Here is a 25,734-nt window from a genome sequence, read left to right as displayed (position 1 = left end):
TACTCCTGAGAATACAAGGGTAAGGTCAATAATGTCAAAAAAGAGTACTGTACAAGATTTTTTAAGTGGTAAAATTTGGTGAGTCCTGAGAGTTATGGTTCATCCTATGCCTTTAGCAGTGTAAACATTTACAATCTGGGTCTTTACTTTCAGTAATTGCAATGCTTGTGGGAATTTGGAGATGTGCTAATGCAGGCTTATGAAACATTAGTTGTTTCATTTTGTAAACCTTGGTTGCACTACTTCTCTGTAACATGGTGTGAGATCAAGACTTTGGTCAGTATAAATCCAGTTTTTGATATTTTGCTTGTATAGAGTCTTATGCTACTAATCTTTTTTTTTTTTTTTTAACTGTGCTTGTCCTGGCCCTCTGTTGGACATCAGCATTTATAAAATACAGTTTTTACTGCTGTAAATGCCTGTAGAGGTGAGATTGTAAAAGGACATCCTATTGTCCTAAGAGTTCATGGGTTCTGGTCTTCTGAATGGGGAAGTGGTATAGGCAAAAACACTGTTGTAAATGTGGATAGTAAACAGTCAAAATGTTAAACCTAATTTCTTATGTTTTCTCACTTTAAGATGTGCTCAACAGGTGTGGTACATGTGAAAAATGTCTAACCCTATGTCAGGTTATCAGTCTTCTGTCAGAAGTTCTGGATGTCAGCCCCTCAGAAGTGGAAACCATTAAAAGGTTCCTGCAGCCTAATGCCCATATGCTTTCTACTTCTTTATTATTTTTTTACTGTCCTGTCTCACTCCAAACTAAGCACTGAAAACTTGCCTTTGTCCTTTTTGAGGTGGAAAGTGAAAAAGAAATGTGAACATGGCAATTCAGGAAAAATGACAAGATATTAAACTGCAGTGAAAATAAACCAGTTTTACAGAGTTGTCATCTCTGTATTGAAGCCTGAGTTATGCTATATATTACTAATATATGAGTACTTGAAGATAATTCTGAAATCAGGCTGTGCTAGAAGATGAATCTGTGGTAGGGGACTAAAAGCTTCAAACTTTCTGTTCAGAAAGAGGTAAAAGAGAGAGAAAGAGACTGGTGGAGAAAGAGATTTTTGTTTCATGTTATTTATGAGGTGATTAAGCCTGGATGCTTCTGGAAGTTAATGATGATTGGTTTTTAATTTCTAGGCTCAAGCCCTTGCTTCCAGTTGGGCTGCAGAGGCTGAGTGTCAGGCAAGAAGCAGGATTTTCCAGTTCCCTTACTAGCAGACTTCTGTTCTGTCATTCTTCCAGAGCAGCTGCTTATAATGCCTATCCCGGAGGATTTTGTTAGAGCAAGCTGCTGCTAAGTAGGAGGTCTCTGGGTAACTTTCTATTATGGCATGCTTGCTCCATCTCTGCAAAAATAGCAGCACTTAGGCAAATTTTATCTAGTTTTGGTATTGGTGAGTTAAATTGCTGAAAAGTAATGCAGCTTTTGACAAGTCACTCTGCCACTGTGAGTGAAGCATATTTAATAGATGTTGAAGTGAAAGATGTTCATGAAAAAAAAAGAAACTGCTGTGCTTTGAAATGGCTCAGCATCCTTCACTTCTGAATTGCGGGACTTAGTTCTAGACTGCTTTTTCAGTCATATCAGAGCTCTAGAGCCTCTTTTTAGGCAGGGTTAATCTTTTTCAAATACAGCATTATTTTGCATTGCCAAAGACGCTGTTTGCCATAGAAATTGGGGAGAATATCCAGGTGAGAATATTTTGGTGATGTTGCAGGGCTGCATAAGGATGGATTCTGAACCCTCAGCTGCCAAAACTATAAGCTGATTAGGCTTTTGATGGGCTGCTAGCAAAAACTGGAGGATTGTTGATTTTCAAAATGCTGTTCCAGTGAATTCTGCAATAAGAAGGAAAACAGAAGGACAACTCTCTCAAATACAGTCCTGTATATGCATTTAATATATAATATATTTTAAAAAATCTTAGCAAAGTAGCATGTTTGTATATTTTTTAAATGAGAAATACATATACATTTCTGGTTATTGGTAAAATGTAAAAAAAGCATTTTATAGTTTGAATTAATGGCATGCTTTAATTTTAGCACATCAGACAGGTTGGATATGGGATCCCTCCGTGGAGTTTGGGCTCTAGTGAGGTTCAAAGGGTGTGTGTATGGGCAGTGGTGGCTCTTGGCAGCATTTTGGGAAGGTCTGGTTTATGCTAGTTTAGCCTGACTTTACAAGACACAGCCTATATGCTGCCTGTTGTTTTCCATGTCCCCCAGATATGGTACTTGGGAATATATATTAAGAAATAATGTCTTTCAGGCCATACCAGGATGCTGAAATGTCCTGTGTATGTGAAGTGCCATTTATTCCAGGTTTCAACTACTCGGTATGTTAGGCTTTTCTTTAGACCTTTAAGAACGGGATGAGGAACAGAAGTAACAAGGAAGGTTGTAAGGAAATTAAAATTTCCTCCTTTTATACCTTATAAAGAATTTCACTTTTATTACTTGAGGTGTATGAATTCTATTGTAGTAGCTTTCCTGTGTTACCATTGAACCCTGGAGGTGGTGAAAAGCTGTTTGTTTCAATTTCTTCAAGCACCAGCTTGTTTTGACTTTAATTGCTGTGTTGTTGAAGAAATTACTTTTCACCCTAATGCTCACAGTGGCTGAAGCAGATAGCCTAGGATAGTGGGGAATACAGAGATTACCCTGGAAAACTTGTGCTGAACAGCTGTCTGTAATTTGTTGTGGCACCTCACAGGACTTGAACTGATAGAGGCAGCTCACGTGGGATGACAGTGTTTGTGCTGGTAGAGTGTTTTGGGAACATTTGGTGGGGTACCAAGTGTGTGTTTCTAAAGCCACTCTTGTCTTAGGTGCAAATCTGACTCAAAGGGCATGTAATTGCTTCTTTCATAAAGGTTTATTTTGTTTTCCAATGTGTTGTCCAAGCACTTAAATGGCTTATGTTCCAGTTTATAAATAAATACAGCCCTTTACCTTGCTTGGTATTTCAGCTGTTTCTTTCATTTAAGTGTTTCCACTTTTTCCAATATTTTCATTTTACTGTGAGGTTTTATAATGATCATAGAGGCATGGCAAAAATTTTAGGGCTCTTTCCCACCTCCTTTTTCTCTGTATCTTTCTCCGTGTGTGTGTACTCTCTGTGGAGGGGAGTAGTTTTATTTTTTCCTTCCCTTAATTCTGTTATGTTTGATTTTTTAAAACATTTTTTCCTTTGTTTGTTTATGGGCAATTATAGTCAAAATCTGTACTGCTTATTTTGTAACATTTTCAGGTTACTTGATACTGATTTATAAGGGTCTTTCTAACTGTTATTCTGTGAAGTACCCTATGGACATAAATAGTGTGTTTGACAAAACTGTTTTTCTATATTCAGTCTGTTTCTGGACCTTGCAGATGTTTCTGTTGAAAGATGGGGCACGTGCAGCTCATCTGTAATGATTCTCAGGGAAACTGTTTCGAGAGTCCTGGCTTGATCCTCAAACTGCAAGCACACCACATTTGTAATCCTGAGCATGAATTTTGCTGTACAAAGGCGAATCATTTTAATGTATTTAAAACTGCAAACACAAAATCCATCCCAAGGCATGCTAAACAGAAACAGAATCACATTACCAGAAGTAATGGAAATAGCAGTTGATTGTTAATTTTGTAACAAGGGCCTGCAGGATTTCTAAGGAGCCCTCACTATTAGCATTTAACCTTTTCTTTCAGAAATACTGAATCCTGCAGTTCTGCAACAGTAAATATTTTGTAGGATTTTCTTAGAAGAGGAGAGAGCAGGGTATTTCTGGTATTGATAGAAGTTAGGAGAATTGCTCGGTTAACCCCAGAGGTGACTAACTGAAGTGACAGAGCCTGGCTGCTCTGCTTTTCCTCCCAGCCCCCCTTTAGCTGCTGTCAGAAAGGAGGGGTCCTCCCTTCAGCCTGGCTTTAAGGAGAAGCCTCTTCAGGCTGTGCCAAGTGGCAGAAGACTCTGGGGAAAGGAGCAAATCATTCACCTATTGCTGCTCCTTGTTGCTTCAGGGACTGAGAGGGGATTGCTGGCTGGAATACAGGGGATTAAGCTATTAGCCCTGCTCAGCTCTGTTTTACCTAAAATGTCCTTAGGCCAGCCTGCTTTACCAACCAGAAAACACTGGAGTGAATAGCTGTTAAATTGAGCTTGAATATCACTATATGACACGATTTATTCTGTCCGTGCTGGGCTTCTTCTTTTAGTATCTTTCTCTGGCCTTTTTGAGTTACAAGTGCAGTGAGTTTAGACAAACTGTCAGCTATAATTCAAAGGAAAATTTAATTTTAGTGTGTTTTGGTTTTTTGCCACACCACTGGCTTTAGGCTTAATGGTTAAATAACTGCTTATGCTGTACATTCAGAAGGTTTTAGAGCACCTAATTTGGGCTTCTGTCCTGAATTTTCTTCTGTGGTATGGTCTCTCCCTACCAACTGATTATGCATGAAGAGACTATGAAAACTTACTGTGATACCCTTATACATTTTTACATTTAAACTAGACAAATGCCCTTTTGATGGAGTGGAGGATTTTTATATGTAATTTTGGCTTTCCAAAATAAGCAGAAGGGATCAGTATCTATTAGAAGAGATATCTGTGAAATAGCTGGAAAAGTGCTAAAGCAAATTTTGCTGCATTGTAACTATATCAATAAACTTGATGATATTGTGTGACCTTAAAGTGACTGGTATAGTTTCTTTAAGATTTACATCTGGAGCAACAATCAGTGCAAATGGAAGGAACTAAGCTTAAATTAAGTAATGCTGACTCAGATAAGTATCTGTTAAACATAGCTAAGATAGTACATTATTTTTAATGTAGAATATTCTACAGTGTGTGGAAGTGGCTCATCAGGATTGTTGAGTCTAACTCCTGCACCTATGGAGGGCACCCCAGGAATCATACCATGTGCCTGAGAGCATTGGAATTCTTACCTTTAATCTTGGCATGTAAAATGGAAGAAACCGCAAATTTTTGAGGGTTTTGTTTGGGGCTTTTTATTTGTTGTTGTTTTTTTTGGTTTTTTTTTTTTTTTCTTTAAATATAATCTGCTTTTATTGCTTCCATTTCTTCCATTGCTTTAATACACAATTCATTAGAAAGAGGTTGGTTTGTAGCAGTTTTTTAAGTGCTCTGGTCAATACCTGTAGTTTTGTACTTTCAGTACAAAAGGTGTTCAGGTGCTCAGTTTTTTGGTTGAGTTGTGTAGATAATACTTAGGGCCTATATGTTAATCATAATCATCAAATAAATGTTAAATTTATCTAGGGTTGTTTCATAAATACCTTTAGAGATGGAGAAAGCTTTCAAAGATAATTTTTAAAAGAAAAATGTTTTACAGTGAGAGGATCAGTGAATAGTAACAGATATTATGCAATTTATGTTTTAAAGTAGATTATTAGTACCTGTGACTTGTGTTGAGATTATTTCAACATTACAGAAGGGTGTTGTCATGCCTTTCCTTCTGAATTTCTTGTCAATGCTTGCTTTTAGTGAAATTTATGTAGATAAGTGAAACTTCCGTTATGTGAATGAAAAAATATATTTAAGGCATTAACGTTATTATTTGCACTTTGAACCTCATTTCATGTTATTTCCTGATTGTTATTTGACTCTTCAAAATTTCCCACCAATCCGTAGTCCATGGCATTTGAGAGTAATAGTTCTGTGTCTAGCTTGTTTCCTTGGAAAGATGCAGATGTTAGTCTGGCCAGAAAACTGAGTCAATTTAGCCAGTATGAAGAGAGTTTAGAAAATAAAATAATAAGAAACGTTTCTGCTGTTTTTACTGTTATTGTAAGTGGTTTTCTTTTGTCCCTTTTTTCTTTTACTGTCTTCCAGGACAGAACAAGGAGCTGTATTCCTTGGGCTCTTTCTGGTATTTTATTGACCGTTACAAAAAAGTACTGTGTTCTGAATTGAGTTTTTGAAAGTGCAGGATCAGAAATAGAAAGTAAATGTGAAAGCTGTTCAGAGCTAAGCACAAGCAGTTGTGTGAGAAAGCCAGATAGTGTCTTCTTAATGTGCAGAAATGCATCTTTTGAGCACTTCCAAGTATTTTGCAAGAAAACGTTTAATAACAGAACTTTCCTGGAACACGTAATATTATGGTGGTTTTGGTGTTGAACGTGGTCGTTGGGGCATTTCTTGCAACAGTTCTCTCTTGTTACACTTTGCTTTGAATAATGAATTGCTACAGCAAGTGGTTGAAATGACACTACTTGCCAAACCTGCATGAGTAATTTACTAACAGGAGCCAAGAGGAAAATGCTTTTACTCGTTAAATATCTTAGTTGAAATCTTGACTTCTGTCTCTTTCTATCATGCTTGTCAATAGATCTTTATACAATAATTAACAGATTTTGCACATCACTTAGTCTGATTCTTGCTTCTGGCCATAAAAATGTTTGTGCAGTTGCTTCAATGTTCTTGTCACTGTTCTGACTGATCCAGTGTACCAACTTCTGTCCCTCAGGCTTTTTCCTGTTGTCTATGCATAGGATTGTATTTGAAGTCAAAAACTCCTAAAGCAAAAAATAATTTTGCAACTAGTATTGCAGTCTCATATAGGCTGAAAAGATATGGGATTAGTAGATGGATAAATATTTTATTTTTGTTTTCAGACAACCTGGGTTTGGAGCATCTAAAGATTAAGCAAAGCCCAGCTTTTGATTCAAGGTTGGCTTGAATAAAAATTTTGGAGTCTTGAAAATAAAAGGTTCTCTGCTTTCTGTTTTGAGTGTCAGAATAGGCACCAAACTGAGCTACATTAAAATTGGAGTAAGTAAGCATAAAAGCAAGAATGGAAAAGGGATGAGAAACAACAATAGAAGATATTGTATTATTTTTGCCTATTATCACATGCAACTGCACGAGTAAACTAGGCTTACATAATTGAGGAGCAGGCTTAGTGCCAGCTCATGTAACTGTAGGAGCATGATAGGTGTGGCACACCAAAGGACAAGTAATTATTAAATCCATGGGAGAATTAAGAGTCATGTCCTATTAAAACAGGTCTTAATAAAGATTGTACAGTAGATAAAATAAAAAATTAATAAATTAGCATATGTGGGTAGATTTGAGTATCTGTGGCCTCTTGTTTGTTTCCCAACCTATCTCAAGTGTTTCTGCATAATTTGGGACTGAACGTGAAGAGTGCTTGATAGGTGCAAGAGAGATGCTTCCTCTTTTCCTCATTCCACAGAGCTGTAGTGGATGTCAGCTGTGTGCATGGTGCAGGGGATGTGGCCTGTGCCTTCAGAAGTTTATACTCTGAATCTGGGAGGTTGGATCACCCTTTGGAGGAAGGTGCATTTCATCTGGGCTGAGGTTATATTTAGAGCAGGAAGCCTCTCTCAAGTCTAGAGTGTCTCTTCTGTTGAATGTCAACTGGATACTTGTACAGAAGACTAAAAATGAATTGTGAACATGGCAACTGTTATATCTTGCATTACGCACAGCAAACAGGTTTGCTTTTGGTATTTCCATGAATTTTCTTTTCCTTTCCTCATCTGTGTGTTTAAGTTGTTGTTTCTATTTATCTTATTTTGTTGCTGTTCATTGCAATGCCTGTAGAATCATACAATTTAGGAAAAGACCTCCAAGATCATCAAGTCCAACTATTAATCTGACACTGCCAGATCCACCAATAAACTGTGACCCTAAATTCCACAGCTGCAATGCATCCAGCATTGGTGACTTTACCACTTCCTTAGGCAGCTTGTTCCAATGCTTAACAACGCTTTCCATGAAAAAATTTTTCTTAAATGCATTCTGTACCTCCCTGGTGCAATGTGAGGCTATTTCCTCTTATCCTCTTTCTTTTTCACATGGGAGAAGAGAGTGACTCTCACCTGGCTACAACCTCCTTTCAGGTAATTGAAGGGAACAAGAAGGTCTCCTCTGAGTTTCCTTTTCTCCAGGCTAAGGAACCCCAGCTCCATCAAGTGCTCCTGCTAAGGCTTGTGCTCCAGACCCTTTCCCAGCTCCTCTGCCCTTCTCTGGACATGCTCCAGCACCTCAATGTCCTTCTTGTTTTGAGGGGCCCAAAACTGAGCACAGGATTCCAGGTGCAGCCTCACCAGTGCCCAGGACGGCGACAATCAACAATCACTGCCCTGGTCCTGCTGGCCACACCATTTCTGATCCAGGCCAGGATGCCTTTGGCTTTCTTGGCCACCTGGGCACACCTGGCTCGTGTTCAGCTGCTGTCAACCAGCACCCCCAGGTCCTTTCCCCCAGGGCCACTTTCCAGCCACTCTGTCCCCAGCCTGTAGCACTGCCTGGTGCTGTTGTGACCCAAATGCAGAACCCAGCACTTGGCCTTGTTGAACCTCATACCACTGGCCTTGGTCCATCAGTCCAGCCTGTCCAGCTCCCTCTGCAGACCCTTCCTGCCCTCCAGCAGATCAACACTCCCACCCAGCTTGGTGTCACCTGCAAATCCACTGAGAGTGCTGTTGATCCCTTCATATCAGATCATTGATAGTGACAGTAAACAGGAGTGTCCCCAACACTGAGCCCTGTGGAGCACACTTGTGACTGGCCAGAGTTACAACCATGGATGTAGCTCCGTTCCCCCTACTCTCCCTGGGCCTGGCCATCCAGCCAGTTTTTTACCCAGCTGATTGTACACTGGTCCAAGCCATGAGCAGCCAGTTTCTGCAGGAGAATGCAGTGGGAAAACATGGCAGAGACTTCACTGAAGTTTGGGTTAACACATTGACAGCCTTTCCCTCGTCCACAAAATCATGCTGTCATAACAGGACATCAGCTCCATGGCCTTTGCTGGCACCAAGGTCAGTGACAGGCCTGTAGTTCCCCAGGCCCTTGTGCATGGGGTTACATTTGCTGACCTCCAGTCACCTGGGACCTCCCCAGTTAGTCAGGACTGCTGGTAAATGATGGAGAAGTGGCTCTTCTGCCAGCTGCCCCAGTACCGCTGGGTGGATCCTTTCCAGCCACAGAGACTTGTGCTTGTCCAGGTGCTGTAGCAGGTTGCTGACCATTTCCTCTTGGATTACATTGGTGTCCCCTGTGTGGAGCAGCTCTGCAGCTCTCACCCTGTGAAACTGAACATCACTGATCTCTCCTACCCAAATCACAATGAAACATGTTGATCCAACATCACACACAAGTCATTACTGAGAATTGACATTTTTTCTGTCTGCCGATTCAGAAGGCAAATATTTTAAAGGAGAGATCAAGATGTTATTTATTAGTGTTGGGGTTAACAGTGTTCATTTTTTCTGTTCCTTTAACTTTTTTACCGTTGGGAGCAACATGAGAACCCTGCAAGACAAAAACTGTGTAAACTCTGTTCAGCTGTAAGTTCATGTACATACTTGTAACTACTTGTGTTGCAAAAGTAAAAAACAAATTAAGTATTTTTTGTTTTCAAAAGGCAGACACCATGCCCAACCCTCTTAAGTACAGAGTTATGACATTCTACCCACCATAATTTTCTAGGAAATTAATTCTAAGTAAATAAAATAACATGGCTCCCAAGTTGTTCCGTTATTAATAATTCTATTCTTTTAACTTCAGTAAAATAAATTATGTTGAATGTTTTTTCTCAGCCAAACAGATCACTGGACACTTTCACACCACTTGTAAAACTTTTGAGAGATACGTGATATACTTGAAAAAGATGCTGAGAGCCTTTCTTGACAGTGGAAGACAGCAGCATTTGTACTTCTTCAAGTATTTGTAGGAACATGGGGCATATCTTTGTTGTTGATGTGGGATTGTTGAAAAAGAAACAGACTGGAGAGATAAGTCTGACATTATTGATTATGCTGCTGAAGGGCAGCATAGCAAAAACTATATAGCAAAAGTTTGAGGGTTTAGATGAAATCAAGGACTGCTCTGAGGCTAGATTGAGTATATGAAGAATATGTTAGTGCTGATTGTTAATGCAAGAAGCGAATAAAAACTGAAAAAAGTCATTAATGGGGCTTGCTTTCAAATTCATCTTGTTGAAAATACAGTTTAAAGAGTAGGTCTTTCACTGACTGTTCACATCTGGGATATGCATAATAAAAATAACTGCTGCTGAAGCCACTGGTGCAATCTGTTATGCTATGAAGAGATTAAGACTTGGCAATTCGGTTAAGTAGAGACATTGCTTCACAAAAGTCACCATATGTAGGTCACGGTTTTTTAGTGTGTTCAAAGGCTCTTTGTGTTTGGGAAGTGTGATCTGCATCTTGTTCTACAGCCTGTGAGTTTCTAAGGAAATTTTTGTTAGCTCTGGTTCTTCAGGGCTTTATTTTTGTTTGGAGGGGATTTTTGGTTGTGTGGGTGTTTTTTTTTTTTTTGTGGGTTTTTTTTTTTTTTTTTTTTTGGTGTGTATGTGTATTTGTAAAAGGTAAAGCTACTAACTGTGCTCTCCTATGTCAGGCAAACTGTGTCTGTTCTTCCAGCATTTAATTGATGTTTTCCTACTGCCATGGGTACTTTCTGTCATGTATATAAACTGTCACTTTGTCTCTGACTGGTTTCTGCAATTGTTTGAGAAAAGAAATCACTAGAAATGTCTTTCAAAGGGCTTTTGGCCGAACTTAATCCATATTCCTGAGCTTCAACTTCACTGATTAAATATTTATAGCTGTGATTTATTGACACCGAAGAAGATTTGGCATGAATGAAAGGAAGTAGAATTGCAGTTGGGACTCTGGCAGTCGTGTGTGTCATGTTAATATTGGTTGACACAAGCTGGGATGGCTGTGCTTGTTTTTTAGTTTGTCCATGGTGTTACAGCAGTATTTATTCCAGGTGCTACTACTAGAAACAAGTCAAAGCATATATTTATGTAGTTCAGAAATGAGTTTGTGTTTTAATTTGCTTTTATTTTAATTCTCTTGTCAGGACTGTTGACTGCTCAATATGTTGTCCACTGTCTAGGGAGATCCCTAAGCTTTCTGGTATTATAAATGACTGGACACAATTAACTAAAAGACACAATTAACTATTTGTATTAATTTTTTGTTTTGCATTTGTTTTTGTTTTTTAGGTGCATTTTCCAGACACAGAGAGAGCAGAATGGCTCAACAAGGTAAGGAGAAACATTGCTCTCAAATTGGAAGGGGCAGGAGGGAAGGCTGATTTTAAAACAAAAGGTGAGGCAAGAATCTGAGAACAGAGTAGTTTTAACTTTATTCTTTATACACTTGAAGTCTCTGGTTGTTGATCCAGTTAGTCACAAGAGAGATTAAATTTAGCTTCATGGTCCTGAAATTGTGAGTTTTATGAATGATTTAAAGTGGCATTACAGTAATGACAGCTATAATTGCGTAGAAGCCATAGCAGCTGTAAACACAATCTTTAATTTTCTACTTGTCTGGGATACTTTCCAGTTACTGTAGGTTCCTGACCTACAATCTAAAATAAATGAAATTTGCAGTTTTGATTTGTGTGTGTGATAATCTAAGATATAAATCTATGTAGCTTACTTTTTAAAAAATATCTTTCATTCAAAGAGCATAGAAGAATGTGAGTTAATTGGAAAATAGTAAGAAAAAAAAGCAATATAGAATTTTCAGATAGAAAATTCAGATGCAGTGAAGTTCTGATTTTTTGCATTTATAACTTATTCATGTATTTAAGAACTGTACTTCCATGTAGATTTTTTTTTTTCTCCTTAGACTGTAAAACAGATGTGGCCTTTTATATGTCAATTCATTGAGAAACTCTTCCGAGAAACCATAGAACCAGCAGTAAGAGGAGCAAACAACCACCTCAGTACCTTCAGTTTTACAAAGATTGATATTGGTCATCAGGTCAGTGTCTGGTGAGGTTTTTTAAGAGACCCTGTTTTACACAACATTTTCATGTAGCCAGTTCGAATCGGCACAGAAATATTTCTCAGTGACCCTTGGTCGTAAGCCTGATTCTGATTTCTGTTGTAACATTAAAATAAGAATGTGTGGGTTTTTTAGCAGAGGCTTTATTGCATTTCCTGGGATCTGTGCTTCAGAAACCTGACTGAGAATTTGGAGATGACTCAGTGTAGCAATGCCTGGTCACATGAAGAGCTCACAGCAATGTGATTTTAATATTCATGCAATATTTAATGTTCATGCAATACTTTACATTAAGTGAACAGGGACCATTATCCTTTTACCAGATGGTCCAAGTGCAGTTTTCTTGTCACAGATGCATTCTAATCATGCTGTGTGTGGAGTCAATGACAGGGCTGCTGGCTTGGCTTTTCAAGGACTGCACAAAACACAGTATAAAGGGGCGTACAGATGTTTGTCTTCTGTTCCATCCTGTGAAAGAAGGGGTCTAATATCTGCAGGAGAGCCTGTCTGACCAGTGCAAGCTGAGAATGATCCCCTCTGCTTGCAGCAGGTTCAGCACTACATAATCTTCCCTGCATTAACCAGAACTTTAGATACAGTTTAACAGCTTTTGTTTGAAGTTGTCTTTCATGTTTCTATTGCTTGTCATAAATTGAATTTCAAATAAGGATTTAAGAATCAACACCCCCACACACCCTCAAATGTTAGGAAACCTGAAATTAATTTTCAGGTGTGGTAGAGGGGATTTTTTTTTCCTCTCTTTGTGACTCTATTTCATGTAGGTTAAAGTTCATTATGCTTTACTGCACCTTTTGTGTGTTGGGTTTATTATTTTTTTAAATTGTAAAACCTTTTACACAGGGCCTTTGTCCTGCCCTAGATATATTTGTATTGTAGACTGTAGCATTCCTTTTAAGATATACTAATTTTAAGTAGGTTTTAGCTCCCAGACCTCTGTATGGTTCTGCAGCTGAATTGAGTAACCTTGGACATGACAAAGAGCTATTCTTACTTTATACTGCAACCTTGATGGAGATGATTGAGCTGCACAGCCCCAGCACAGCAGTGAGATTTTGATTTTGCAGAAATTATCAAAAAGGTGTAAATAGAAATACGAAAATTTTTCAAGAAAGGAAAAACTCAAAAATGACGTTGTTAGTCACCCACTCCTGCCTAGTGTTTGATGGATGTTTGGGGCTTGAGTGTGTAATTGATAAGTGTTAATTCTGTGTGAGGGAGAGAGGGGAGAGTGTGAACACAGTGATTTAGAAAGATAGCACAGAGTGGTTGACGCAACTTTTTATGGGAATTACAGATTCTTTTCCATCTATTCTCACTAATTTCCACTTAAGGCAACTGGTTTTTTTTGTGAACTAAATTTAGCTTGTTGTTGTAGTTACACAGAAAAGAATGCTTTGGGAGTGTTAGACATATACCTCTACAGAGAAGTCAGTTTAAGCAGGGGAGAGGGAAAGCTTGATTGTTAAATATTTTATAGATCTTGAAGTTTAGTGGTCCATACCCAGGGTAATTCCAGAATGATTGTAGTTAGTTGGATCCCAGCAAGGTAATTTTTACCCTTGAAATAATAATTTGAACTAAATTGATAGCCTCACTTCACACCTTTTAATGTTTATAGTAGGTTCTTAACTTCAGGCATGAATATACCTATATTAATCTTTCATTCAAAGTTAAGAGTTTAATATACTTCTGTAGAAGAATCCAACTTTTACTTGCTTCATTGTTCCAGCCTCTGAGGATAAATGGTGTAAAAGTGTACACTGAAAATGTGGACAAAAGGCAGATCATTTTGGACCTTCAAATCAGGTAAACTTTGTTACTATATTACAATGGGGTCCATGCTTTATAATCTGCATGTTGTTTGATTTGGCAGTTATGTTGGCCTGAAAGGAGAATCATTCATTATGCAAATATAGTTAGTTCTAATTGTGTATGAATGGAGGAAGAAACTGCATGCTGTAAACAGCAATGAAATATCAGCTCTGTGTGGTTTCGTCATTAAAGTCATGTTTCTTAATAAAAAAATACTTTCCAAAGATAAAGCACTATCTTTGACTTTTTTCCTTAGTGCATTAATACTTTGCCATTAAATGTAGTCTGAAATCTAAGATGTAAGATTTTTTGAGTTTGTTACTTGGATTGTTTTATAAACATAGTATTAGAAAAAATAATGACAGCTACAGAACAATTGGTGTTTACTTTATCAGAGTAAATCTATGTATTATAAAATGCCAGAATCACTGTGCTGCATTGCTTCAGCTTTCTTTGCTATTTCATCATGACTCCTTTTATATAGGTTTCTCAGTAGGTCTACCCTACATTTACCCAAGTCATTCTCAACACAATCTGCAGTTGCAGAGTTTTTTGAAAGTTCAGTCAGTGAGCCCAGCAATGTTTTTATAATTGATCATCATAGGTCTGTGCTACCGTGGCTACTTCTGCCTTCTTGTGGGTTATGGAAAGGCCAAATTTGTCAGTCACTGACAGTCCAGCAAGGAGCAGCCTTCTGTGCTCCTCGCTGCTTCCCTGGCAGGAGCCAGGAGGGTCATCAGGCAGCTCAGCTTCAGAGGCACTTCCAAAATTTGAACATGGTAATTCTTAAATTTGAATTATTTGTCTAAAGCTCAGCAATGCTGAAGCCTTTGCTGCATTGGCAGAGCTGGGCAGGCCCCAGAGTGATAAGAGAAAAGGTTGCTGTCACCTTCCCTGGGTTCCAGAGCAGGTGGGAGCTACATCTGTGAGCAGAGCCCAGTCTGTATTGAATCGAATCTTTTTATTTCTGTAGGAAAAAGAGAGCTGTCCAAATCAGGGATTGGTGTTGCTGGACCAAAACCAGCAGGATTGGCTCTTGAGAGCGTATTTCACTGGATGAATGTGTTAGCCCTAATGGAGCAACTTCCTTCAGTTTTCTCTTTGTTCCCACTTCTGACAGCAGCTGGGAGAGCAGCCTCACCTCTTCAGAGATGAGCCCTCAGGGAAATAATCTTGTCTGACCAAACAGTCCATAGAAATTGCTTTTAAGAATCTGTTTCTGTTCCAAAACCACTTCTTCCATTTAAGGCAGAACTATTCACAGGAAGACAGAATAAATCTAGTTTGTTTTTTTTTTTTAATTTCTGCTCATCCTCATGAATTAGATAAAAGTAAAAAGGCCGGTAGGTTTGTACAAAAATTTCAGGAATAATGTCCTGTTACGCAGACCTGAAGGAGATCTTTACCCATATGTCTCATATTATTACCTTGCAACCTAGAGAAGTGGTTGACAGCTGCAATAGATTCCAGTTTAAAAGGCTGAAATAAATTCCTTGAAGTGGTTTAAATAACACTAATAGAGCTGGGTCACTTGGGTGCCTGTTGAGCCCAACATCCTGTCCCTACTGCCAGTGGCACAGGCTTCCAGGAAGAAAACGGAAATGAGTGCTCTGGGGTGGCTATCACAGCTTCTAGGAATTAAGGCTTAGACAAAACCATCATCAAAGGAAGTCCTGTTTCATATTTAAGACTTGTGCTTGGCTCCTCATTCAGAAAGGGCTCTTTTCCAAAGGTTTTAGTATGCAAGTTTAAGACAGAGAGCCCCCCTGGCCCCCTGTACCAGTTGTTACTGCTTGATGTTGTTGTTTGCTTTTCAGTAGTTTGATTTATATTTCCTCTGAGAGTTTTATCACTGGGATTTTCTGTCATAACAGGAAGAATAAGTGCCTCTTGATACATTTAGATAAAGAGTTAAATACAGATACCAACCCTAAATTATGTCTTATATTGCAGTTTTGCAAGATTATAAAGAGCAGTCTCACTGCTGGAGAAAAGTCCATCCTTTGGAGTATTTATCCCTGTAGATTTTAATCTCCAGTTAAATTAATTTGTTATAACTTTAATTTATTTCTAAGTTTAAAGTTAGGAGCTTTCTATAAACCCTTCATTCTCTAAATACATTTGAGAAGGACCTCTCAAACAATCTCTCTAAACATTCATAAGAATAGTTGTAGGAAGCCAAGCCCTGTGGGGTGTGTGGTGAGGGAAGGAAGGAAAGATTTTATTTATATTTTTTTTTCAGTTTAAAGTACATTAATTCTTTTAAGAATCCCCTTTTATCCTGCAGTTCCACTATTGTGGCTTCTTTTAGCCCTTTCTGCTGTCATTTGTTTGTGGTGGGGTGTGTGCATTTGTTTTGGACCTTCCATAGTGCATTAAAGTAGTTTCAATGTGTCTCTAAAACTCTAGAGTATTTTTTTGCATCATCGTTGAGGCTTTGTTTTTTTTTGTCTGCTTTTAATTTTAATTGCAAAAGGAGTGTGTTTTGGTTTAGTTTCTATTGTTTCTGCAAGGATACTGAGTGCATTACAATCATTGCTTCAGAGTGTTTTTCAGAACTCTTCAGAGCAGGTTTTGTGCATCACTCAGGGTCCAGTTAAGAACTTCACTCTAAGTAGCTTGAATAGCTAATCCACAAAGCACTCACTGGAGAATGTGTTCAAAGGCTGAGTTCGAGGACCACATTTGTGAAGGGAATGCTTTGCCTTTCTCTTACTGTGGAGTTTATGTTAAAAAAAATTATCAAAACTCATTACAGTTTAAAAGTCTAGTTCTTGATGTGCAAGGGAAAAATTTCAACCACTTGAGCAAATGAAGATAAAATCTTGAGAAATTGTTAATAAAAAGAAATCTTACCTTTGCTAAAGTGTGTGAATGTAGTAAATACTTGGATAAAAGTTATGGATCAACAGAAAACAAGATAAACTTAGTCAATTTAAATGTGAACTGTAGCAAAGAAAGCAAAGAAGATTGAGAGATTGAAGAAGACGTTGTAAATAGCCTGAGTTTTTTCAGCTTCTCATGACACAAAAAAATTGATGCAATGAAAGAGTTTTAGGCTGCAGATTGAAACTCATGGCAGATTTTTTCAAACGTGGAATACTTGAATGGGAGGACTCACTACATTATACTGACAGAGGACAGATGTAAAAATAGGGCCTAAAAACTTTCTAAAAACAATTAAGATAGTCCTGTGTACAGAACCACATATCACTATAATATAGGAAATATTTTTGCCATAACCTTTTATTTTTTCTTCTGGGTATCTTCCATGGGCTACAGTGACCACAGGCAGTACATCACGCTTCTCTTTTGATTCAGTACAGCTGCTGTTAATATTCTTACAAGAGTGTCCTCATTCTGTGATCTATCTCAGCGTTCTGTACCTTAAAGGGATCATAAATATTTCTGGGATATTATGAACTGAATGTATAGAATTTGCTTACTAAATGAGGTTTCAAGTTGAGCTTTCAATATGGTGTATTACAGTGGAATTGTGTAGGCATCGACTGTTAATGGACCCAGCCAAATATCTTGGGGGATAAAATCATATTTAGCTTTATTATAAAGTTAAATGTTGTTGACTTAGTCCCCTCAAATGCAGTTTGTTACTATTTTTACTCCAGGTTGTCATCATGTTGTTATGGGTTTTCAAACAAGCATATTGCTTCCCTGCCTTCGTAACACAAATAGTTCTGATGCTGCAGAGTGTCGAGATTGAGGTTTCAGTTGCAGGTTTTAATTGACCTTGCTTCTCTGTGTCATGCTGTTATGCAATTATATATATATATATATATATATATATATATATATATATATATATATATATATGTGGGAGTGTATTTATATATATCTCTACTATCTCTATATATAGTTAGATAGGTTAAAAATAGAAATTACATCGTTTTAAATTGTTTATTAAAAGTTACATACCTATTTTTAAACTGTACAGTCACACTACATTCTTTCCAAGGAAAGCAACTGTCACCTTCCTTTGACATAGACCCCATCATGTTGTTGTCTTCCAGTTCCCCAAACTGGCCATTAAACAAAAAAGATTCTACATAGTGTTGTCTTTTGAATAGTTGAAAATAAATTCCAGTGATGGATGTTTACAGGAAAGTCTTGGTACTATTGTTTATTTCTGTTTAAGGGATTGATAAGATTTGTATTTGTTGAAATCTCAAAGACAGCACCACCACACACAGAGCAGAGGAGGATGCAGATGATTTGGATAATGGATATGTGGAATGCAGCAGCTCTCACCTTGTCTTTTCTTTTGGTAGTACTTTGTGCCCCTCAGGCTCAGGGGAAGGAAACAGCAATCCTGCTGTTCTGCTCTTACTGTAGGAGTAATTTATTCTATATTGACTTGAGCCTAGAATAGCCAATTAAGAGAGCAATTCCATTTGTTCACAATTCCCCAAACATTTTTGTAATAAGATTACTTCATACTCCCAAACACAGCTAACAGTGTTTCACTGTGCAGGCCAGGTCTGAGGAACTAATGTGCAGAAAGCTGAGCTCTGCTGCAGAATCTGGAACAGGATGCCCTGCAGAGGAAACAATTTCCCCCTCCTTTCAGCAGCGTGTGGCTTTCATCTGGCTCATCTCCATCCCACTTGGCTCCTTCTTCCATTTTCTTTACCTGGGCAGTCTGTTCAGAAATCTCTTCAGATTTCATTTGTGCTTCTGTTACAGCCTCTATCTTCTTAGAGAGTGTCCTAGCCCAGCTCATCTCTCCCTACCTGGAGCATGGTATTCAGCCTCTTGGGTTTTGCTTTTAGCTCTCATTCTGTAGAATCATTGAATAATTCCATGCTAAATCAGAGTTTAAAGCTTTCTTCCTAAATTTCTTGTTGAGTCTTAAAATTAGTTTGTTTTCAGAACCAGTGTGTCTCCCAGCAGTGCCAGCTTTTGGAAAAAAAAGTTTGCTCAGCTCTGTTGGTACATGGTTGACCTGGATGAAGGTTCAGGGAAAGCAGTTACAAATCCAAGCCTGAGTTGTGTGTGAATAATCTTGTAGCCTTGTAGCATAGCAAAATAGATGGGACTTGTTTTTACCAACTTTGACAAATCTGAAATACAGGGCAGCATCTGGAAAATTTCAAATCACTTGAACTTGCATCCCCAAAAATGGGATGCAAGAACTGTTCAGGGAAAAATATGCATAGTTTTTAATGTCCTCTAATTTGCTTCCTGCCTTCTCTCCCTTCAGAAAGGGCTCAACTGTTTTTGGCTTAGAACTTGCTTAGAAGATCATTCAGCTCAGCATGCCCTGCTTATTGAAATTCTAAATACGACTGGCTTTGCAAGTCTATGAATATTTCAGACAAGTTTCATTTTCAGCATAACCACCATCTCTGTCTAGTGCTTCTCATGATTATGTTAGATGAGAGTGGATTTGGGTACATTTACAGTCAATGAGATCTGTGGAGAGCTTTCCTGAAATGGAGTGTGAGTTCTGTGTCCATTATTTCCCAAAAGTAAGGCCTCTTGTAAGGCTTGTTTCTTATGCATCCTTCTGGAGATGGTAGCAAAACTAGGTATTAATTTGAGTGATTCTGATGACAGTGATGTTTTGAAAGGAATGTTTAAGCAAACTGACATTGTTTTATGTTCTAATATTTCAACAGGCATTTTTTGTGCATACACTGGGAGACAGAATATGTTGTCATGACACTGCAAAACAGAACTAACAGTTTATTGCAATTTAGTTTGTAAAAGTGAAATGTGTACTTTCTTTTTTGGTTTAGTTTTGTTGGAAACTGTGAAATTGATTTGGAGATCAAGAGATACTTCTGCAGAGCTGGTGTGAAAAGCATACAGGTGAAGTTCAGTTTTTTTCTTTTGATTTTCATATCCCTAAATCACTATTTTCTGATTAAATCATCTGTAAGAAAACAACAGTAATTGTGTAGTTTTCTAGTTTCTCCCTCCCCCCCCAGCCATTTGAATGGTATTGATACTGCATTAGAATTTCAGTAACATGACTTAACATAAGAAAAAAAATCATTTAAGATGTAGAACAAATATGTAACATTTACTTCAGGAAAACCTAGAGATAATTTCACTTCAAGCTGATGTGATGGGTTCAAGTGATGTGCCAGTTTTTAAAGGCACCATGGAGCTTAAAATTTTATTTCATGCAATATCTAAACATCAGATAGAATTACTGGTTTAGATGCAATTGCTATTAGTAGCTTTGCCTTCTGATATTGTTTCTGAGATTTCCTGAACTTTCTGATAACAGATCTCTCCCTAAGGAGCAGAATTAGCTCTTTTGCTTGTATGTCTTGACATACCTGTAAGCATTTACCTGCTTTGCTCCAGTACCTGTGGTGCCACTGTGCTTCTTGTGTCACATTTGTTTACATGGAGCTGTAGAAATAATCTACTTCACATTTTTAAGAAATTACCACCAACATGCATGATACAGATGTATGTAATGAGTTTTCAAGCACAACTGTTAAGTGCTTGTATGAGTATTTTTGGGGGTTTGGATGACATATAAAGAAAGAATTTTTTTATATATATAAAGTTTTTCTGTAAACAAGAATTTAATGAATTAGACGTGTGAACATTGCCAGCAAATAAATTTTATTTAAAATTTGACCAACGTAAATTTCATTGTCTTTTTTTTCTTCCCCTTTCACAGATCCATGGCACCATGAGGGTTATCCTGGAACCACTAATTGGAGACATGCCCCTAATTGGAGCACTATCTCTTTTTTTCCTTAGAAAACCTGTAAGCACTTTTATCTCCCTTTCCAATTTTTTTAGAGTGCTGCTGATGGTAGATAGAAAATGATGGAGCAAGAATTAAGCAGCAAAAGGAAACAGTTTGGGAAATCACTACTGTTTGCTTGAACTTTGGCAAATAAACACTGAAAAAAATTTATGAATGCTAGCAGGAACCAAGATGGATAATAATTACATTGGAATTTGGAAGTGTGTCTTGTGTTTGGAAGTGTGTCTTGTGAAAGCTGTCAAACTTCTCTTACAAGTCCTCTGGGTAAGGAAAGATCAATAAATACCATCTAAATTGGTTGTAGAAAAGCTTTTGTTGCTTTTCTCATTATATTCTGTAGATATAACTTAAAATTTCACAAAATCTGTGCAAGGTTGTTAAGAAAACCAGTGCTGATGTTAACACAAATTAAAATGGGAAATTACCTACCTACTGTGAAGTTTTTGTCCTAGATAGCAAGTGGGCAATTTACCAGTGACCAAGGTGGATGAAGCACATAGTGAGATGGAATTAAAATTCAAAATGACCATGATAGCAGCAAAAGTGGAAAGCAGAGAGAAGGTCACAGAATTCAGCTGGGAAATGCACTAGGCCAAAGTGCATGTTTGGGCAGGAATAACAGTGAAACAAAGGTGAGCCAACAAGGTCTTGCTGCTATGAAAATGATACAGCCAAACTGGCATATGTAAACAAGAGGACAGCCCTCAAATGCTTTCAGTTTTAGGCACAGTACTTCACCAAATCTTTTTTAATATAAAAGCATAAAGAATAACATAATACACATTGCACTTGGCTGGTGGAAAATTCTTTGATGTTGTATATGTGTGTGTGAGGCAGTTTCAGCAATTTGAAGTTTGGAGCTGCTTTTAATAAGTATCTGTAAGAGCCTAACAGAAAATGTGAACAACGTGGAAATTCTTACGCTCCATAGACTTCTTTAAAGAAATTGTTTCCATCTCTTACTTGAAAGTCTATTTTCCATTGGAAGCTTTCCTTGAAGATGTTCTAATTAAACATTAAAACCTACTATGTCAAGGTTTAACAGTTTCAGACTGGCAGGTCACAAATTACAAGTGCATGGGTTTAGACACTTTGAAGCATCACAAAATGATAATCTTGGTTTCATCAGCAGTCTGAAACTCTGAAAAGCTGATCTAGGCTTGGGGGGTGAGAGTGAATTCCTCAACAGCTTTAGGAGGTATGTTGTTACTTCCTTCAAAGAAATCACATTCCTGTGATACAGTTCTTTTGAACAAATGTCCCACGATAAATTTTTGCTACCATGTTGAAAAGATAGGTTTGGTTTTAGGTGTTTATGTATGGCCTAGAAAAAACTTACATCACTTGTGTATTTATGTGTCTTGTTTCATCTGTCTAGAGAAACCGTGTGTGCTTGGGTAGAAGGAATGGAGACTTAAATCTTAATAAAATATGCAAGAATTCAGAAATATTTTGTCCCCGATTTAGTCAGTGTTTTTGTAAAAGTGAATTTGTTTATGCAAAACTGGTAAGACATTGTTGTTCTTATTTGGAAATAGTTGAGGAAGTACATTGGGATGAACCAAATTTGGATTTCCACAGATTTTGTTGAAGTGAGCCTAAACACTAGGAGATGTCTGCTTAAGTTTCACCTAATTTTTAATCTCTGGCTGAGCCGTGAGTGTAGGACAGCTGTTAATCTTCATGTTTATCCTAACAAAGTAAGCATGGCCCTGAAAAGGATTGAATGCTGTCTTATGCTGGTTTGCACTATGTAATTGTTAGCATACTCTCTGATATCATTTTGCTATTTAATCCTCTCCTAAACAACTTCCATACTCAGTACAGTCCCCAGCTCATTCCAGGGACCAACCAATAAACAAGTTAAATGCAAACATTCTGGTTTAGAGGAGCAGGGAGAAAAGTGTAGCTGTGTGGAGAGAGGCACTGCCTCTTTTTCTCCTACTGGAATACCATTTCTGCATTGTCTAGATGTGGTTTATGTTGTCTCTCTCAGTTCTGTTTTGTGCAGTCCTTCTGCAGAAGCCATTCTGACACAGTCTGTGCTGGAGCCATGACCTGACCCAGTATGTCTGGGTTGCCCTGGGGTACCTCCTGCAGATGCTTCTGTTTGGTGCCTTCTGGGGGAGAGGTAGGAAAGCTGGCAGTGGTAGGAGGGAGAGATCAGCAGCAGGAATCCTTAGAAGCAGTTCCTGGCACTGCTCTGCTTCCCAGCATCCTGCTCTGGTAGGAGGTATCCAAACCTTCCACTTGTGGTACACCCAGAGCCTTCTCCAGTAGATTCTAACTCGGGTACCTGTGCCCTCTCTTTTCTAAGTGTGATGCATCTGCAAAGTGCTTAACTAGGACAACTTGCACCTGAGAGAAGAAACTGAAAACATATCAAGTGAAACACCCCTGATTTTGGGTCAGTTTCTGAACTTTGGGAAATACTTTGTCCATAAAAATTTTGTCTTTTGTCCTACCACTGACACTTTATTAGTGGGGCAAAAGAAGGATGGGAAATAGAGCAGAGTATCAGCTTGGACTAAAAAGTCAAGCCCTCCCCAAAAGTATTCAGTTACAAAAATGTTAAAAGTGTTTTTCACCCTCCTTTCATTTAAAAACTAAGGTAGTGGTCAAGGTCCAAGCAAACCTAAAGGTGGATGGTTCAAAAATAATCTAAGATAGCCCATAACTTTGACAGTTGTCCATGGCTGTTCAGCTTTTTCCAAACAGACTTCTCTCCCCACCGCAGTGTGTTTTCTCGGTGTTTATTTTTCTAACTTGTGTAGAAAAATGTAAAATAAAGCTTATTATAGCAAGAACCAAATTCTGTTCTCTTACTAGAGAGCAAATGGCTGCAGCCAAAGAAAGCTTTTCTTAAATATTTTTGTTAGAAGAGAAGAGGAATTAGCTGGCAGCTGGCATTAGATTTTGTTCTCATATTTTCCAGTCTAAAGTAACTGGCAACAATTCCTCTTGCTCTGTATCATCTGTTTGCTGGACTTAATGACTATATAAGGCAACATGGCCTATGAGTTTACCAGTCTCATATTTCTGAGTAACACATAAAGATTTTGCTATTTCAAGAGTTCTTACATCTTATGAAACTTCCTATATACTGTATTTTGTTGCTGTTATTGTGAAGAAGGTGCTAAAAGTTTCATCAGCTTATTTTATAAGTCCAGATATGTAGGACATTTCAAGGGAGGGAAATATTCTAATGTGTATTCTAATGTTTGAAGTAGTCTTTTAAATCTCTGAGTGTCAGTGCTAGAGAGAAGGTGGCACTGGATTAGCAGTCAGCATTTGTGAGGTTCTTTGCATACTTCTCACTATATTAATATAATGTACATTTACCAGATAGTTGGTTCTCAAAGTTTTAGTTATTGTTTTACTTGTAGCATGAATCAGTGCATAGTTATTTTGATTTGTTTTTCAGTTACAGAAGTTCATATGGCTTATAGTTGTACTGTAAATGGGTAATTTTCAAAAGCTTGCTCAGTGGCACACTCAGAATTGAGGTTGTGTCCTAACCCAACCATTTTCTCTTAATAGAAGCCAAAACCCTCCCAATAAGACAAACACATAAAAATACTAATGTTCTAAAAAGAACAATGGCTGGAAAACAGGATGTCTTCCAGGAAAAATGGGCAGCTCTTCCAAAGCTCTCGTTTTCAGATTTATAGTTTTGCCTTCCTTGACTTGCTGACTTGAGTACTACTCTCCTTCTACTCACTTTACAGATTGGTTCTGTCCTGTAGTTTTGATTAATTTTTATATCAGTTTAATTTCATTTAATTTTGTCTGCCTTTGGAAAACTAGCTGGATGGAACTTGCAAAATTATACTGGCTGGATGGGACTTTCAAAATTTTAAGTCCTGATGAAAATTAGGCTCAAAAAGGAGTGCTTGCAGCCATAATGAATCCCAGTGAAATGGCTGGAAATAAACAAAGTGGTTATGTAGAATACATAGAATGTCTCTAGAACATATGGGACTGTCAGGATTGTGGAACACCTGGATAAATGCTGATGCACAGCTACTGTTAGAATAATATTTGTTAAGAATTATTCTTGTTGCTTATGAAGTGAATGATTTGCACTGCTACTCAGCATACTTAAAATTTGCTACAGCTTACATTTTTTTTTCACTGATTTTAGATTTTGGTAGCTTATGGGATGTTTTAAGGGCCATCACAGTTGGTGTTTCCACAGTACCTTATTATTTTCTCCCTCTGCCCTCCTATTCAATTCAATTGTCTCTCTTACACCAATTTTGAAACTGGTGCTGCTGGAGGAAGCTGGCTAAGGGACACGAACTGGCAGGATATTAAACACCATAAGAAATGCCCAGTTTCCTGTGCTTCAGGTGTAATTTAGTTGCCTGAACCAGCTCACTCAAGTCAGGACAGTTTCAAGACTGGTGTGAGGGTGTGAGCCAAAATGCAGACTTGTAGAAGGGTAGGAAGGAGTAGAGAAGGTGGAGAGAATTGGCTTGAATAAAACTGCGAGTAGCTGACACTATGGAGAACAGCAGGTGCACTGGATTTGTGCAATGTCAACTGTGATCCTGCTTCTGGTCACTTCAGCTCACTTGCCTGCTGTGTCTTCTACCACCTCAAATATACATCTTATGTCTCTAGCAGTTGTCTCTTTGAAATCTTCAGCGAGTTACAACTGAAAAACTTTAAAACACCATTTCTGTGCAGAGATATGCTGTGTTTCCTATAGCAACCAGTGGGAATACTACAGCACCTACTCTCTGTAGTGTTGTTTGAAAGGTTGAGTTTATTGTGTATTTCCTGGGAGATACACTGGATAATGTTTCATATTAAATTATTACAACAATGCCAGCACTTCAGTATTGTAGGTGGTGATGGGCTTTGCTCTACTAACAAACAAATTGTACCATGTCTCTGTATGGCCTTTCACAAGTAACAGTAGAGGGAGGGCAAGTTTGTCCCCTCCTTGTAACACATTTCTGCGAAGAATCACACCTTATCCCGTGGAATTGTATCCTCGTGGCCTGCAGTAGAGCTTAAGTTTTCCTACTAAAGTCTTACACTTCCATAACTCATTTAGGAGGAAGTTGTTAATCAGCATTTTAAAATATGCTGTGACTTCTCTTCTGAGAATTAGTATTGTTTATGGCAGCCAAATCAAGCCACAAGGTTGGCAGTGTTTAGAGGCTGCTTTTTGTACTTCTGTGAACTTTATTTATAACCTTGTGTATTCTACATTCTAGCATGTATTCTTCCCTTTGTAAAGGTTTCTAGGGTCTTGAGAACACCCAATGTGTATAGAGATGTTCATTAGTTTTTAGCCTATCTTTTCTTACTGGCTGAAGGGGTTTATTTTTTAATTT

General features: G+C 38.0%; 1 protein-coding gene across 3 annotated transcripts in view; it reads left to right on the top strand.

Annotated features, from left to right (window-relative positions):
• Positions 1–25,734, top strand: part of ESYT2 (extended synaptotagmin 2) — an 81,081-nt gene that overhangs the window by 19,352 nt on the left and 35,995 nt on the right. For all 3 annotated transcript variants that reach the window (XM_041487138.1, XM_041487129.1, XM_041487122.1), the window contains exons 2-6: positions 11,013–11,054; positions 11,644–11,778; positions 13,553–13,629; positions 19,392–19,464; positions 20,294–20,383. In XM_041487138.1, the coding sequence (XP_041343072.1) occupies positions 11,013–11,054; positions 11,644–11,778; positions 13,553–13,629; positions 19,392–19,464; positions 20,294–20,383 (417 nt within the window). The remainder of the gene's footprint in view (positions 1–11,012; positions 11,055–11,643; positions 11,779–13,552; positions 13,630–19,391; positions 19,465–20,293; positions 20,384–25,734) is intronic.

This window comes from Pyrgilauda ruficollis, unplaced genomic scaffold (assembly GCF_017590135.1).
Source record: "Pyrgilauda ruficollis isolate IOZ18807 unplaced genomic scaffold, ASM1759013v1 scaffold12, whole genome shotgun sequence".
NCBI classification, from domain to species: Eukaryota; Metazoa; Chordata; class Aves; order Passeriformes; family Passeridae; genus Pyrgilauda; species Pyrgilauda ruficollis.
This window is presented reverse-complemented; position numbering and strand designations above follow the sequence as displayed.